General features: G+C 41.7%; 1 protein-coding gene and 1 long non-coding RNA gene across 5 annotated transcripts in view; one reads left to right on the forward strand and one right to left on the reverse strand.

Moving 5' to 3' along the window:
• snx25 (sorting nexin 25) overlaps positions 1-1,764 on the reverse strand; it is a 14,525-nt gene extending 12,761 nt beyond the window's left edge. The window contains exon 1 of the mRNA XM_052085223.1: positions 626-1,764. Coding sequence (XP_051941183.1) covers positions 626-970 — 345 coding nt within the window. The 5' untranslated portion in view covers positions 971-1,764. The remainder of the gene's footprint in view (positions 1-625) is intronic.
• LOC127614510 (uncharacterized) lies at positions 1,075-17,578 on the forward strand. Of its 4 annotated transcripts, none has more exons than XR_007966794.1 (6): positions 1,075-1,212; positions 4,657-4,787; positions 4,900-4,993; positions 5,172-7,389; positions 7,873-7,980; positions 15,298-17,578. It is a non-coding gene; the product is annotated as an uncharacterized LOC127614510 (long non-coding RNA). The 4 variants fall into 4 exon arrangements; XR_007966945.1 differs by lacking the exon at positions 1,075-1,212 and adding exons at positions 2,916-3,387; positions 3,479-3,605 and having other exon boundaries at positions 4,900-7,389; XR_007966698.1 differs by having other exon boundaries at positions 4,900-7,389.
• The last annotated feature ends 488 nt before the right edge of the window (positions 17,579-18,066 follow it).

The following is an 18,066-nucleotide window of genomic DNA, read 5'->3' on the forward strand; positions in this document are numbered from 1 at the left end:
CTGACATCAATACTTGTGTGATTTTTTTTTAAACAGCTTTTGCAATTATAATATCGGTTAGTTTTAATCGGCACACCAACCAAGTTACATACAATATGTGTTATTTGCAGTGGTGTAGAACGGCACTGCATTGTATATCTGAAATCTACCTCATTCAACTAAGAGGGGCAAATTTTTGACTGAGTCTGATGCTGTGCAGGTCTACTCCACTACAAACTACAACAATATCTTTATAGGTCATTTTCTATTGATTATATTAGAACCCATCAGACCAGTGTTTCCCAACCTTGACTGAGCCAAGCCTATTTTACAAGCCATGACGTATTCTGTTGCATGAATGGCAACAGGTGGATAGAGAGATATGTTGTACTCTTTGCCATCCATTGGAAGAGCATTTCATTGTTCTGCCTAAATGAACATAGATATATTTGTAATTTATCAATAAAAGCTTTTCATAAAATTGGATCATTTCCCACAGTACCCACTGACCATTTCTAGCGGCACAAGAGTGAGCCAAGCACCGGGCTGGTAATACTGTAACTGCAATTGATTGTGCAAGTGTACCGAATGTTGTGGTTGGTGGAAGGAGGGAACCTGTGTCTTTGAGACACTAGAAACATCTTACCATGAGCTTGTTGAAGAACTCCAGCTGTTGGACTGAATGTTTCCTGTGTCTGTCAAAGCAGCTGACTTTGAGAGGACTCTTCCTGACAAGCAGAACAAAGCTCCCAGCCAGGAAACAGAGGAGGGCGAATGACACATAAATGAAGAGCTTCAGGATGAAGGAGGTAAGGGACAAGCCTCCCCATGACAGCTGGAACACTACTGCTGCCACTGCACCCAGAAAGAAAGCCGGGACAAACCGGAAAGAGGAGCTAAGAGGAGAGGAAGAGCTGGCAAACATGGGCCCCTCTCCTGCACAGCGGCTCCCTCCAGTCTGTTTTGTTGTGGTAGATGAGGGGGTGGGCATACTGCGAACCCACCATCCATATATGTGCCACTGCAGGTTGGGCAGAAAAGTTGATTCCCTAGTCCAAGTGCCGAGTCGGAGAGGTAGATCCACTCTTCTATACCCACAGCTACTACATTGTGTTCAAAAAGCGGCATACCCGCTCCGGCATCTCCAGACCGACCTACTCCGCTGTGTGCCCGGCTCCTAACACCGGTCCGCCCGGCGGCGGCCACGCAGCACCATTACTTCAGTCATCCACGGTAAGGTCTTCCAGATAACACCGCGGTTGATCTTGAATGATCGATAGTGGCACACGTCTTGCTGATAAATACCAAGCGGAAATTGATGCACGAAAGCACAAGCACCGTCACCTTGGAGACAAATGGATAGAGGTAGCTTAGTGGCAGTGCTAAACCCGGATAGCGCGAGGCTAACACACGATGTTAGTGAAAGTTGTTAACTAGAATCAACATGGCATAAATATTCATGTAATCATTCGCAAACTGATTTCCGAGTTTGCCATGAAGCTAACTGCACCATACTACAATACTAGCCAACTAGCCTCTTTTAATAAGCGATTCAACACCAGCTAACATTAGCGACTTCAATATCCTTTCAAATCAACGGTCGATATCACGTTCTTCCTCAAATGAAATTTAGTCGAGCGAATGCAATTGCATTTCAACGTTTAAAAAAAGCAGCCTCGATCCAATGAAAATGTGTATACGACAATTAGTTTAAAACAAGCTGTTATTTTTCTTCGAGCTCCATCTGAACGACAATCTGAACTCACAGGATTGTCGGCCAATCAGCTGTGTTCTTAGAGGCAGATGGTGTGTCTCTTTTAACTATAGGCACACTCCAAGCGGACGGGACAGCTCCTTCTAACGGGGCCGTAGATTTGCTCAGCCGAAGAAAAAAACAGTAATGTGGAAGCGAGTATTATAATCAAGTGCACACATATGAAAATGTTTGTGTGTGGCATTGCCCGCACTGGTCCGAGATACGACACAAACTGGCAAGGCACCGATTTTTTTCTCTCCTGGGGATTGGGGTGTTTAATACGTGTGCGTGTGCGTGTGTGTGCGTGTGTGTGTGTGTGCGTGCGTGTGTGTGTGCGCGCGTGTGTGTGTGTGTGCGCGCGCGTGCGTGTGTGTGCGTGTGTGTGTGTGTTTGCGCGCGCGCGCGCGTGTGTGTGTGTGATGCGGGAGAAAATAATGGAGATGATCGTTTTTTGAAGGGATGATAACCAGCACATACATGTTGGTTATAAAAGTACTCGAACTTCTTGAACCGAAAGCGCAAACTAAGACTCCGGACACCCTTGCCCTCTCCACCCATCCCAAACACAGATGGAGTATAGGCGCAGAATAAACATGTAATAAGAGATTGGATTAGAATAAATTCTTGATATGTTAAAAAACGATTGAAATGAATCCAAAATCTAAAATGGGGTGGGGAGTGGCTTTCCTGATAATAAGTTTCTCACGGTGCAATAGCGCCCCGGTGTAGCGCCACGCCTGGATCCCTGAACAAAATTGCGTTTACAAGGGGTCCTTGGGATTTGTAGTTAAATACTCCCGTCCTCATTACCTTCCATCTATTAAAAACAATTAGCAGCTCTTGGAAAAGTGTCTTTCCAGGAATTGCTAAGCAACGATTCTAACATTCGTTGGGAAAAAGGTCACAACAACAAATATATAATATCAACTATATAAGATCAATGCTCAGCCTACTTGGGGGGCTGTAAATTTCAATATATATCCATTTTAATCCAGTAGATGGTGGTGATGTTCCACGTTGGTTGGTAGTATAGTTGTCTCCATTTGACACTTCATACACGTCCATTTGTAGATTTGCACGGTTTGGAAATCCATTATTGATTGTAATTACAGATAACCCAAGCCCAGGTTTCATGTCTTTCCTGCAGCCTTCCCAGATGAGAATATATTGTAGATGTAGATTTAGTAGCAAATCTCAGGCGAATCATTTCGAAAACCAGCAAGCCTACTGCAGTGGTATCTGCATTTATCGCAATAGCAAACCAATCTCATTGTTACCTGCCTTAAACTTGCTCTTTTAACAGCATTCGATAAATCTGCTTTCATAAAATACAACCGCTGACCTCTACTATTAAACATATTGTTAATTTCTTGTAAAAAAAAATACTTGCTTTTTTCCAACATAATCTCATATACAGTATAGCGGCCGCTATGTTTTTCACATGCCCAATGCATTGTAGGATGATAACGTGATATGGTTGCCATTCACTTTATACTGCATTTGAGAAAGGCGGGAAGTCTACCACATCGGCCTCACAGTGCAGAGAGAAGGGGTTTGATTCTGTCCCCACCTGTCTGGAGTTTGCATATTCTCCCCGCGCAGTGCAGAAGTGAGTTTTCTTCGGGCACTCCAGTTTCCTCCCAAATTCCATGGTAGGTTGATTGAACGGTCTAAACTCTCCCTAAGTGTGATTGTGAACGTGAATGGTTGTCTACGTGTGCCCTGAGATTGGCTGGCAACCAGTTCAGGGTGTACCCGCCTACTGCCCGAATTCAGCTTGGATAGGCTCCAGCATGCCCACGACCCTCGTGAGGATAAGCTGTTCAGACAATGGATGGATGGTCGAAGTTCCATCCTCAAAGCATTTGAGGTGAATGTAAACAACATAGATGGCTGATTTCAATAACTTGTTTGTTGTTCTGGTTCATCACAACACATGTTCATCACAACTGAGCTCCGGCAAACCTTATTCATCATTTCCTCCATTTATATAAATAGAGGAACATCTTATCTTCAAAGCATTTTAATCACGTTGTGTTAATTGAACAACTTAATTAATGTACCGTAATAATAATTAAATAAAGCTAAATATACAGTATGTTTGGAATCTTGTCAGTTGTGTTTTGCCATTAACGGTCTGGGTCTCGCTCCCTGGGGTTGCCATTATCGAGTAACATCACATTGAAATAGGTCCGCGAACTCAGGGTCCTTTTTTTTTCTGACTTCAGAACTCGAACCTCACAGTTCAAAGATGTCTTCTGTCTTGTCGTGCAATTTCCCTTGTCAGGAGTTTGAAAAGTCCCACCTACCACCTTCCTCAGATGCAGCATTTTATCCACCTTATTTCTGAGGGCTCTCATGGGGAAATGAGAATGTGACTCCGGTGAGGTCAAGGTTAATATATTAATAAATATATTTCATATAATAATAAGGTTAATAAAGATGACCTTAATGACCTTAAGAGACCTCAGCTAAACTATTTGATACAGTTGGCTTCGTTACATGGAGTGGTGTATTTGCACGTTTTTTCACCTCCTTTTTTAAGCAATAATTAGTCCTCATTGCATTGAAAAATGTCTTGCACGGCTTGGGACTTTGTTGCGCTGCTGGCAGTTAAAACTTTGTGAACTAAAGTGGGCAGCTCTGAGCCGTGAAACGCCAAAACTGAAAAGTCAGTCCCACTCCGGCCCTGTTGACCAGTGTAACAGTTAGCAAAGGTACAATCATCCAGGTTGTTGTTGGGAAATTGTAAGAAAGATCTGAAGTCTTCAAAGACAATTCCCTGCAAAGACATAAACTTGAGCATTGTGAAATGCAAATCGTGAAATTATAAGTGCCACATAAAGCAGACAGCTACAAGTGTCAACAAAGGGCAGCGCTCCAGTTCACACAAAACATAATCTTCTTCTTTTCATCCCGAGGCGATTCCTTTGGTGTGAACGGGACCTTAAAGTCACCAGGGAGATAACACATCCTAAGAGATAAAGCATACATTGCTGGATTTTCCCCGTGCAGTATGGACTCGCAGAGCTCTCATCAACAGAGAAGGGGGGTAAGCTGTCGCTTTTGGGAAGAGGTCAGGCCTCTTGCAGACATTTCTAAAGCAGATTAACCTGATACTTGAATAAACAAAAACAAAAGTGATGAATCCCCAAACATCTCAGGGTTGGCTGGTGACTCAAACATTGGGCCTATTGATCTCCACTCAAGCATCCCACGGGACTAGTTCCTTCTATCACCGGGGGGCCCTCTAAACAGGTAACATACACAGCCGAATAAATGGAGTAATGACTTCTCTGTGATGGTTTGCTGTTTTAACAAGGTGTGGGCCCTAAAATATCTCTTAGCCTAATGATGAGGCCCACTTGATTATCAATGGAAATCTAGCAACATGCTGCTCGAGTGTGCTGTGTTTTGTTGGTGTCTTGTCACGCAGGTAAAGATGAACATGCAGTATGCTGTTCGATCACTTCCTCCGAACTTAACCGGGAACGTCATCACAGGAAATATGCGCTTTAATTCTGGGTCAACATTTGAATGGAAATGTGTATAGATAAATCACCATAAATTATAGCGTGGAAAACCAGATTCACCGCTGTACCAGCGATTGAGTCTGGTCACAATCACATCAAGCGCATTTCTGAGGCATCCAGTGGACATGGTTAAAACTCTGGGCCGATCACATGACTTTCAGCTGATTGGTATCAGCTCAAAAAGATTTGATTTTTAAATTGTCTTAATTTCTAAAGTCAAGGATAAAATAGTTTCATTCTTTTCATTATTTGAACCACTGCTCATTAACAGCCATATAACGTGTTTCATCTTGAGATACCTTCATTCAAAATAAATGAATAAGATAATTGAAACAATTGGGATGTGGGGTTCTTTTTCCTCTCCATTCTATTGTATTGCAGAGGTGTTCATCGGGACTCAGTATCAGCAGATATTCAAAATCAAATGACTTGCACTCTGCCATTCGCCCCCATTGCATTGAAAAATATCTTGTTTGGCTTGGGAACTTGTTGCGCTGTGGTGGTTGGACCAACAAGCAGGATAAGTTGAATCGGTGACTACAAGACCAATGTTTTGAACTGGCATTCCGGACCAAGAGGAGAGAACGTTGTGATAAACGCTAGTTTGCAGCGCCTTCCTGCTGAGAGTCATTTAAAATTTGGATATGAGATATTTCTTCAATTTTCACATGGATGCAGTATTCTTTGACCTCTTGATACTCTGCCATGTTTTATTTAGAATACCAATTGCAAATTTAAAGAATAAATGGACGACATATCTGAATGCAAACTCAAAAAATAAATATCATATGTTAAGCACATTCACTGTGTCATCCCAGGCACCCGACTAAAACATTTCTGTTTGTGCTTTTGACTGCTTTGACATGTTTCATTTAACACTTAAACAATTCATCAGTGTGGGTAAAGGTTTGTGAAGATATATTGTATTTATTTTTCTTGACAGTATCTGCATATTAAAAAAAAACTAAGTAAGAAAGAGAAACATGAATGATTTTTCAACATTTTGGTGTGTCCCGTGGCTCTATTGAATGATGACTGATTGGTTTAAGACAAGGAAGATGAAGAAGAAACTTCTGTTCTCCTGCCTTGCCACTCAGTGTAGAAGGTAAGTACGGTCATACAATGCAGGCAAATGACAGGGGCCATGTCAAGTGTTATTATAGTCTTTGCTGTGAGCCGCAAATAATAAATGTCCATAGTTTAAACACCCCAAAAATAATCGAAATAGAGAATTGTTTGAAACCAAAATCATTTCAATTCAAATGGTGGCCAACCCTATGCTCCACTACGTTTTGCTCTCAGTCATTTTTACCCTGGCGGTGACTCCTACATTTCCAATTAATATTGTGCCGTAATGCTACATAATGGCGTTTAATACGATTGACTCTAAGAATGTGATATTTCATGCTGCAGTCTAGGGTGCAACCAATGCGAGAAATGAACAGAGATAGTGTGAATGTAGTTCAAAGTGGTTAAAAACGGCAGAGGTAAAAAAAAATGGCTGGTGGAAATTCTGTTTAGCTGGTAACTTTAGAGAGTCAACAGGCAATATGATGACCTCTGATCAAAAGAGTTCATTTAGAAACCTGGTCATAAATGTGCCGGATTTTTCAAAGTGCAACTTTGAAACTTCGCCAAGCCAACATCTGCATCAGCTGCCTTTGCAACATTGACGCACTTTCAGCAGCCACATCAATGAGCGCGTGTCATACCGGCTTACGACCTATTTTCCATCCGGGATGTACTTCACTCCTATATCGGTTTGGAGGTCTATCTCTGGCCAGACAGAAGCCAGCTTCGCCCCACTAACTTTGACTGCATAAGCAATGTGCAGCTGACTACTTTCTGACACTAAATTTCTGAAAACTAAACCAATCGCCACCAAAATTCATGTGCACATCCCTACTCTTGTCCTGTTCAACCTGTCAAAATGTAAAATGGTCGACACAATATTTTGATTTTTTGGAGGTGATAACAGCTTTTCCTCTTCGGAGCTCACATTTAATCTAAATAAAATACAAAATAATCTGCTGATGGCTTGTATATTTTCACTGGATGGAGGGGACATGAGTAAAGCTGTGCATATGAATTTTGGTGATGATCAGTCACCGTTTTCAGAAGGTAGGTAACAACAGAATGTGGCAAAGTGAGCAAGGAAACAATAGTCAGGATGATGTTTGAAAACAAGCTGTCTCCGCCCATAAATAATGGCTGTCATTAAGATGTTGTTGTTGTAGTCATTTTAAAAAAAGCATGAAATCACAACTGACTTTTTCAGGGAGGTGAATGAAATTTTTCGAGTGTAGTCACACCAGAAACGTCCTTTGGTCCACTTTATTTTTTTGTTGTTGTTGTTTGATGCGGTTCATATTCACACTGTAGTTTTTGCAAGTGAACTATATTCTGTAAACACATTGCCACATGTGACAACCGGTGCACTCATTGGACTGAAATGACGAGGGCAGTACAGAGAGCACAAACATGCAATTTTTTACATGCCGGCATTCCTGCTCTGCATATTTGTGCTGTTATGAGAGCTTCAAAATAATTTTGAGTGTCAAGAGCAGCTCATTCATTTCGCAACGCCATGTTTCTCAATTGTAGAACAGTGTCAGCAAATGCATGCAGTAACCCGCAGGAGCGTGGACTCTGCATGCTTACACCCAACAACTTGCTGGCAGCGACATGGCTAAACACAAGACAAATGATCAGGTATGATCAGCATTTAGTCCGGGGTAATATTTTCCACAGTGGCTTGTTCAGCCCAAAAAGTCACACATATTTTGTTTTAGGTCTGACCGGCAGTGGGTTGTATTCAGACCTGTCACGAACCGCACCGAGTCCGTTTGTAAGTGTACTGGGACCACCTCAAAAAGTGAGTCTTGGTTTGGTTGCTCGATCTGCACCAGGATTGTGTGTATTCTCATCTGCGCAAAAGGTCCAAACCAGTATGGGAAACGAAGCCTGGTCCGTTTACAGTTGACCGAACAGTACAGGTGTGAATACATCCTTACATACACACCTATTATATAAATACCAGTGTTCATCCCGATCAACCATCTCTTGAATGAAACCTATTGATGGACAAAATGGAAATTCTGTCTGATAGAGGTGTTAAAACCAGGTCCAGAAAGTAAACCCTGCCAGTTTGTCATTAGCCAAAGGTTATTCTACTCAACAGACAAGGAAATGAGCTCTAAATGAGCTCATTTTCGTAGACTGATGGAGATGAAACCAAAATGTAGTTCATTAAGTAAAGACTGGGCTAAAATCGATGGACATTTTAGACCCCAAGCAAAAACGAGATGAAAATGATCAGATTTCTTGTCGTTGATCATTTAGAACAGGATGTGCACACTATTGCAACCATATAAAGTGTTTTATTTTTACTTACCGTCTCAAAAAGGTTCAAATGGAAATGTTTCCTCAAGAGCCTGCCATTTGAACAGGGGTGTGTAAACCTTAAATCCATTGTATAGTTGAAATTTACAGTCAGAAGAAACTGATAGAAAACACTTATGTATAAAGCTGGCTGAAATGCTAAAAAGAATGGTACAACTTTTTATCTGATATGCTGTGGGGCACAAGTATCTGCTGACATCACATACATTGGTGTATAGCGAAGAGGTATAAGTGAAAAGTTCCTTGACCGATCGCAGGCTTTGGAATAGAAGAAGAACTTCATTTCAAGTAGTTCTGTCTGCAATTCGTCCTTGAACATGGGCGACAAAGCCAGGCTGTTGACAGGAAACGCCACCACCACAGTTGCACATACAAAACATTACTTAACCCGGTCATGAGCAAATCACAACAGTTTCAATGTATGCAAGTCATTGAGGGGATATTAACACGTGAAAACATATTTACCTCAGGAAAAACAACAGACTAAGCATGCCTTTCTCAAACGTTATCTTCTGAAGTCTGCAAAAAAAAGTGAACCTTCAAAGCTTTGTCCTAAAAATGTTTTGGTCAATCTTCTAAAAGAAAATACGATAACTGTGCATCATAACATTCGTCACATGCCCCGGATTGTTTTCTCACGTGCACTTTACACAACTGATGTGACACTATCATCTGGGTCTGTTTCACACTGCATCGATTGCAATTGGATTGTGGTGGGGCTGCCAGGTAAATATTAACACTGGCATTGACTTCACTATGCCCAAAGCTGTAAAGATGTTAGTCAATAGCTGTACAGAGATCCAGCTATTGAATAATTACTCAAAGTTAATGTTTAATATCTCACTGTGCCTGTGACCAAACAGGGGGGTCGTTAATCCTGCACAATACAAATACAAGCTGTGCAGCACAGTCCTTCCACATACTACTGGCATCTTTGCAAGTGTTATTTTACTCAAAGGAAGTAGATTTTTAATGAAAAGTAAAGTTTCCACTTTACTCTATGAACATCAAAGCATGTGTACTTTGTAAGAGAACTAAAAAGAAGGTCAAACACTGTATTGAATTCTCATTTAAGCAAATAAATAAATAAGGCATGCTGCAGCTACCTTTGTGAGATCAAAACACAGACCAAGACTGCTTCCATCCCACATGCTCCGGGCTTCCGCATGCTGGCTCTCTCTTTTTTAAGACCTACAACAGGCATTGAATGTCAGCTCTTAGAAGCCAAAATACTGTAAATTTGGCACATGCAATCTAGATTAGGGAAAAGCCAAAGGACAAGAGCAAAGAGGTAGACCTGATTCAGCTGATTTAGTGATGAAACAGACATGCGACATCATAGGAAGGTTGTATCGTAACTATTTTACATCCATTCAAAATGTCCCTTTTCAGAGCAGTCATTTTGATTTTTAAAACACAAGTAATGATCTGATTGTATGGTGACCAGTCCAGAGTGCAGCCCACCTCTGGGCAAAGTCAATGACAAAATAGGCTCCAGCTACCTCACGACCCTCATAAGGATTAAACTGGCTAGAAAATGTTGTTCTGTTTATTTATAATAGACACTTCCAGTTTGCAAGAATGCACATTAAAAAAAAAAAAATCACAAAATTTGGGAAAGGGGCATGTTGCACGAGACATGAAAGAAGCATTATTGTCAATGATCTCCTAAGGGTACAGTTATTGTAATGTCTTTTTTTTCTTTTTACCATTTTATTCACTCATATATATATATATATATATATTATATATATATATATATATATATATATATATACTAGCTGGTTCGCCGCCCTCCGGGCGGCTCATCAGCTAGATCCTGCAGAAGGCTGGTAAGGTGGTGGTTCGCCGCCCTCCGGGCGGCTCATCAGCTAGTTCCTGCGGAAGGCTGGTGAGGTGGGCCTTCGGCCCACAAAAGTGTTGTTGCTTGGTTCAACTTTTTGTTCATCTTCATTGCTTATCGCGAAAATAAAGAGATGTTTAGCTCTACTAAATAACTAACAATTTCATTGCAATGCTTGTGGGTAGACAACATTTTTTCGCTAAGATGCCCGCGCGATTGTAGTGAGCCACTGCCTGAGCGGCGCAGTGGCGGCGCGCAGTGGCGGCGCGCAGCGGCGCGGTGAAGTAGGTACGTTTTGAAAAGGGACAGACGGAAGGACAGACCGCGTGCGGGAAGACGCGCAATATATTTTATATATATATATAATTGGATTTAAAACATTGCCTGTAAATTGGATAAAGCTTTCATAAAGATTTCATGATGGCATTCAGGAGTCCTGAAACAGATTCAGATTGAATTTAGAGTTCCATCTTCAAACAGACCAAAAGGGAGTGTGACAGGCGTGACGGACTGTACTTTATCTGAGAGGTCCATCATGTCTGACATGAGACTGGCTGCAGCCATGCATGCAGTCTCTTGACAGGACATTGAACCAATGAATCATATGCACAGGGTGCAGCAAGCAGGGTCAAAATCTGAGAGGTAATTCCCTGGAAAGGATGGGTGTGTGGGTGTTGTGGCGCTTGTTTAAAAGGTAATTATGGTTATTAGGTCCATTCCATCCGCTGTTTGCCTCAGAACTCTCATATTTAGAGAGGAAATTTTCCAAAATTTTCCTGACAATAATATGTTCTATGGGCCTTCACTAGTCTAACTCCTGTATTTTTAATTGTATTGCTTTTGTGGAATATGAATTAAGCAGTAAAATCCAGCTGTTTTTAGCATTCGGTAGTCTAAAGGGGCAGCCATTTTGCCACTTTCTGTCGGATGAAAATGACATCACAGTGGATCAGGGCTCAGGAGACAACCAGTCACGGCTCACCTGTTTTCTGAAGCAGGGCCATGATTCGTCATTAACTGAGCTCTGAGCAACTGTAATGTAATGTTCAGTTGACAGCGAGTGGCCAAATGGCCGCCCGCAAGATGGACAAAAACGGGTACATTTTACTGCTTAACTCATATTCCACATACGCAGTATTAATCAGAATGCCGTGTTTCGAGTCGTGGGGCTGCATAGAACATATTGCAAATATGTTTTTCCCCTTTACAGCAGCCTGGTGGTCGTAATGCCATAGTGCTGATCTGGGATTGCACAATGGTGATTATTGCCACAGTTTACACAGGGGCTAGCGCTTTCACTGTGGATGTTGAACCACTTTAACTACACATTGCTGACATACAACAGACAATTTCTTTTAATTGGTGTTATGTGTATTAAATGATCACAGAAACATCACTCATCATCAGCAAACCAACATCAACCTGTGCAATTTAAATATGGCTTACAAATGTTGAAAATGTTTATCACTCATTAATTTTCATTTTTTACATGTTGCTGGACTACGGAAGGATGTGAGAACGCTGATAAAATACCACTTCCTCTGTGCGTCGCTTCTTTTCACCATAGAAGGAGATTTACAACATGATCCCTGAGCTAATTACGGAAGAATTCTTGAATGCACCTCGCTGTTGCCATCTCAGCCCATGAAAAGATCCTCATACACTTGTAATTAGAACACACCGGGGAAAGCCCAACCGCAGGCCTGAAGACATGTCTGTTACGTGTTTTGCAAGCATTTCACTTTTTGAACTTGAGCTGGAAAGATACCAGCGGTAATACAGAGGGAATCAAAACAAAAAAGACACACCTACGGTTCAAGTCTTTAGGCCGAGTTTTGAAAGGATGGATCTGTCTATCAGGAGGTGTGTGTGTATGTGTGTGTGTGCACAAGTGTGTTTGCATGCGTGTGTGTGTGTGTGTGAGAGAGAGAGAAAGCAAGGGAGAGGGAGAGGGAGTGCTTTCCACAGTGACACATCTTCTTTTCTGACTGGTATCGTCATGGTCAAACCCATCACAAAAGGTAACCTGAGCCCAAATACCACTTCGCAAGAAACTGTAAAAATAAAACATGTGGGTCTGGACAGAAACGGTGTCAATCTTCAGTTAAGAGGTTTTTGAAGTACAGCCTCTCGGCCAATCTTGACAAGTACATAAATCATGCGCACGGCAGTACCACACACGCTTACATGCACAAAGACGAGAACAATAAGATAAGATAATTGCACTTGACATAATGAGGATTTCAGTGCAGCAATCTCACATGAAGAAAGACAAATCAGCTCCTGGAATATACGGTATATGCATTTTTTCAAACAGAACAACGAAGACATACAAAAAAAACAATGCATATGCTGTGTGGCAATGATCCATTTTGACTTGAGAGGTGTGCTGTAAAAGAAAAAAAAGGAAAGGTTCATGAAAGAAAAAGGGCATTAAGAGAAATTCCAGACAGAATTCATTTAGTATTTTAGAAATTGGAAGATTCAATTGTTTTTTGTTTTTGTTTTTGTCATTGCCGTCTAGTCCATACAATTGGTGTTTCAACAATTCTGCCACTTATTTCTGAGCGTTATGAATATATGAAAAGTATGTTTGTTTACCTGCAAAGCGTAATGATATTTTTCAAAACCGGAGCACCCATTTTAATGATCTTTTTGATGGTTGTGCGGGCTTCAGTTTAATCTAAGACCTTCCAGAGATGCGAAGGTTTGGCCCAGCAAAGCCACCTTATTCTGTGTGTGAGTGATAAAACCTCAAAGCGAAGCTCTTATCTCTCTATACAGCTATGCATGTTTACATCCACCTGCATGTAGTGCAGGAGATAAAAGCCTCAGACAAGTTTCACCCTGTTTGGACAATTTCATACCTTAAATGGTGCAAATGTCAATTCAAAAGCTTCATTCATTCAGTTAGTGAGTCATCAATTTGTTCATTCTGACCAAAGCAATGGATGGTGGAGTAACATATTAACATTCTGATCAAGTATTATCCATAGGCATGTCTAGTTCATTTTTGGGGTGCTGAAGCACCTAGCCCCCCCCCCCCCTCCTCACATACAATGCCATCCTTTCATCCCTTTCTAAAGCCCCTATCCCACAGAGCGGCGAACATTTGTGAATGTTTTCGAAGGCAGGGAATGTTTTGTGCGAATGATTTGTGAGGGTTCGTTCAAGATCGCAAATGTTCGCCAAACGGTCCCCACATGTTCGTCAGACGTTTTCCTGTACTTTTCTTGTCGCAAGTGAATTTTGAACATGTTGCGACAAGAAAAAAAAAACAGGAAAGCTGTTGGTGACATCTGGTGAAGGTTTGGTGAGCACTTGTGACCTTGAACGAACCCTGACGTGCACACGCATTTTGCTGTCTTCGCCAATAAGTCGCAAATGTTCACCGCTCAGTAGGATAGGGACTTCAGAGGCTCAATAATTTTACCCTGACCACAATGACAAAACAAAGTCCCTCTTGATTGCAGAGGTAGTTCCACTGCCTTTTCACAACTGAATGGAATATTGATGAGGGAGTTTCATGCAATGACTTGTCCCTGCACGACATCTTAATGATGTTTTGCATCCCAAATGAATGGCACCAATTATGATGGTGGAGCATGCTTCCAACGCAGAGCATAAATAGTTAATTCAGGCTGGTCATTCCGAACCAAGCTTTGTTGCACGAACTGATTAAATCTTTTCCGGTGAGAGGCAAAACATCTTCTAAGACAACCTCAGCAATCCAGTTGCAATTGATTCAATGCTCTGAGAAAGAAATGACAGACCGCAATGATATTGTCCCACATTTTTTTATTTCACCGCACCATGTTTGTGTTTGTGTGAGTTTGCATGTCCTGTGCATGTAATGTTGTAAGTACATTGTTGTCGCAGATGCGCCGCCGGCGAAGAAGATCTGACTGTCTCAAAATAGTGGTGATGAGCTGTAATAAATTGTTTAATAAAGCATTTTTAAAAATCCCTGTAGCGGTAATTTAGTGATGATGAAGCGTGGGGAAAATAACACTAATCGAGTGATGGACTGACAATGATAGATTTGGTCAGCTTGAAATAATAATGGACTGATGATGACGGACGGGTGGCCTGATCATTGACAGATGATGAATGAAGGACCAGCAAAATTTACTGACGATAACACGAACCAGGTTTAGTCAAGTCAAGTCAAGTCAACAATATTTATAGAGCACTTTCAAACAGCCATCGCTGCATACAAAGTGCTGTACATGGAGCGATTTAACATATACAATAAACAGTAAGACGAATCAGTAATAAGTAATAAGTAATAAGGCGGTAGAAAGCACCAAGCAGTAAAACCAATAGCAAATCTAAGTCATGCTGAGTCAAACGCCAAAGAATACAAGTGAGTTTTGAGGAGGGATTTAAAGATGGGCAGCGAGGAGGCTTGCCGAATGTTCAGTGGGAGGTCATTCCAGAGAGATGGACCAGCAACAGAAAAGGCTCGATCCCCTCTGAGCCTCAGTTTAGTTCTTGGTACGTCTAGCAAAGACTGGTCCACAGACCTGAGGCGCCGGGCAGGGGTGTAGGGGCGTATGAGCTCAGAGGTTTAGGTCAGAGTTAGAGCAAATGGTCCATCCTAGAATGATGCGAAGTGGATTAATGTATTAGTTTTATATGTCTTATTAGATATAAAACACATTGCTTAATTATCTGCCTGTTGGTTGATGGTACAGAGAGAGTGAGACGGAGAAAGCAGCCGAGGAGACTTTGTATGTTGTATTACTATTCAGTTTATGATTTAATCATTTTATGTCTTGCAGACTTTGTATTGGTCTGTCGTGGTGAAGAATAAGCTGAGCCAGAAAGCGAAGCTCTCAATTTACCGGACGATCTATGTCCCCACCCTCATCTATGGTCACGACCCACCACTTGTGACCGAAAGAACAAGATCCCGGATACAAGAGGCCAAAAGGAGTTTCCTCCCAGGGTGTCGGGTCTCTCCCTTAGAGATAAGGTGAGAAACCCGGTTATCTGGGAGGGACTCAGAGCTGCTTCTCCTCCATGTTGAGAGGAGCCAGATGAGGTGGCTCGGGCACCAGTTTAGGATGCCTCCTGAATGCCTACCTGGTGAGGTGTTCCGGGAATGGACACCAATTTGAAAATTTTCCAGCTTTTACAGAATGAAATTCTCAAAAATGTAATTACTTAAATAAAATAAATAACATAATTCTGAGGCCTGCATGAGCTGTCGGCTTTGCATTCCCAAAAACAATAATTAAACAAAAAAAAAAGGAATGAAACAAAACCTGAGTCAACATTGCACTGACTTGTTGGGAAAGACGTACTCTTTCAGCGGATGACAGCAAGAACAGCGAGAACAATTAGTCAAGAAACAAAAAACAAGATGTTCCATTTTGGCCCGAAATGTGGCATCAAATAGCATCACTTAGTTTGCTTAAGGTGTTTACAAATGTTCAAAGTCACGCATCCCAGATGAATAAGCCATCCAAAGAAAGACAGCACGTCTTCAGACAAGAGTAATCTTCTCACGCTGACTGATAACATCTTAAAAGGTGCCTTTTGACTTCATGCTTGGTGTTCCCCTCACACAAACACAAGCTTTACTGAACTGAGCTGACCTATCTCGAGGCAAACCCAAACAAATTTAAGGCCTACGGCTTCTGATCGTGTTTGGGTAACAAGGTGTAATACATTCTCAAGTGATCTGTCACTGATTGAGAATGGCCGATTCAGGTTTTGTGCCGTGTCCTTCAGCTCCCTTTGTTATGTGACACGGAGATGGGAAGAGTAAGTGTCACGAGCCATCTTGGGAGGCTTGTCCTCTCTGCCTCTGAAAGCATTCCCAAGCTTTTGTTTCCTCGGGAAGATAGAGAATTGTGCAAAGATAGTTCTGGGTGACTGCTCTGAGTGTCATGGGTGGGGGGGAAAAATCTGGTTTGTGATTTGCTGCAGGTAGACATTTAGGAAATTGAATACTTGAATTAAAAATGGTAACCAATTAAGCTTTTTTTTTTTTTTAATTTAGCCTTGCATCCACAATCCGAGAGTGGGACACACGTGCTTTTTGGTTGACATGAAAGTCATAGGAACATATGCACATGCCAAAGTTTCATCCGAGACTTTGGCACACCAAGGTGCTCCAACTTCTCATCAAGCGCTCTCAGTTTGGCAGGTACGGCCCTATAATGACAAGATATTTTTTACTTCAAAGCCTTTTAAGCTTAAATGGGTCGAAGAAAAAAAAAAGAAAACCTTTAAGATTCCAGCCAGGTCTCACCAATACCACACACCTTCACTCTTAGGGAACACCCCCCCCCCACCCCACTTCCCTCCCTCCCGCCAGCTCAACCTCTGAGCTCAAGTAGATGTTGTTAGACAATACAGAGAATTCCACAGAAACACTTCATACAGAGTGGCAGTCCCAGAGATGTAATCCAATGCCATTCTCAGGCTTCATAATGTCCGCAGTGATCAGGGGGTGGCCAGTGGGACAAGTCTCGACATAGCTGGGTTCAAACGACTCCCTCATTCTCGAAAGCAACGCTTTGTTCCCAGATCAATCCGGTCCTTTTCTCCCTCTGACAAAGCCGCAACGTTTAACAGCAGGATTAAAAGCCCCGAATCCCAACACTGGCACTTAGCAAAAGCAACAGAGGAGAGAGCATTGGGAGCATTGGGAGAGCTGATGCTTCACTGGCTCACCTCACCCACTGAGCGAAAGGTGCTTGCTCGGGTGGAAACCTTAAAACCATATTCGCCCACACTGACCGCTTCGCTTACATCATGCAACTTTGCTGGTCAATTGTTATTCAACAACTAACAAGTTAATGAAATCCTTCACTGAAGTTAAAGCTTGTACGAATATATAACCACACACTTGAGGTAAGACACACAACTTGATTGCTCTACCAGAGTGTTTAAAGCTATGATTAAGTCACTGTCACATATTTTAATGAGAAAACAAAAATGCATGGGTGTCATCGTTTTTTTGGAGTGTAGTTTGTGTCAGGAAGAAAGTTTTTTTTTTTTTTAGTCTTCCCAAAATCATTACAAACCAGCAATTTGACACCCACCCAAAAGAAAAAAAAGAACTAAAAAGAAATCAGGCCGCCTCTTTTTACAGAGCTTCACATTTAAACGCAGACATGCTTTTGTTTCCTGTGTCCTCCTTAATAGTGGAGATTTGTATTGTAATTTAACGAAAAATTTGTGCTCATTTTGGTAAGTGCGCCTGCAATTTACTGTATGATGGCATTTAATTAGCGGACGTTTGATGTTAAATCAGTTGCCATGGTTGCCATGATCATTTTGTTTGGAACAACAGCTTGGAGTGACAAATGAACAACTTGAAGTGAGAAAGGTTTGCCTCTTATAGAAATGGTTGTAAAGTGCCTAATCATAACAGAGAGTCTTGAATGTACAAATTAGTACATTGATACAAGGATGACAATTTTCCACCAGTCGAAAAGTGGGTGGCTTCAAATAAAATGTGCTCTGTCCCCAAGTTGTTTCACACTTGTAGAGGTAAATAGCATGAAATAAAAGCTGGAATTCTGAACTTTTGTGGG

This window comes from Hippocampus zosterae, chromosome 1, assembly GCF_025434085.1.
Source record: "Hippocampus zosterae strain Florida chromosome 1, ASM2543408v3, whole genome shotgun sequence".
Taxonomy (NCBI): Eukaryota; Metazoa; Chordata; class Actinopteri; order Syngnathiformes; family Syngnathidae; genus Hippocampus; species Hippocampus zosterae.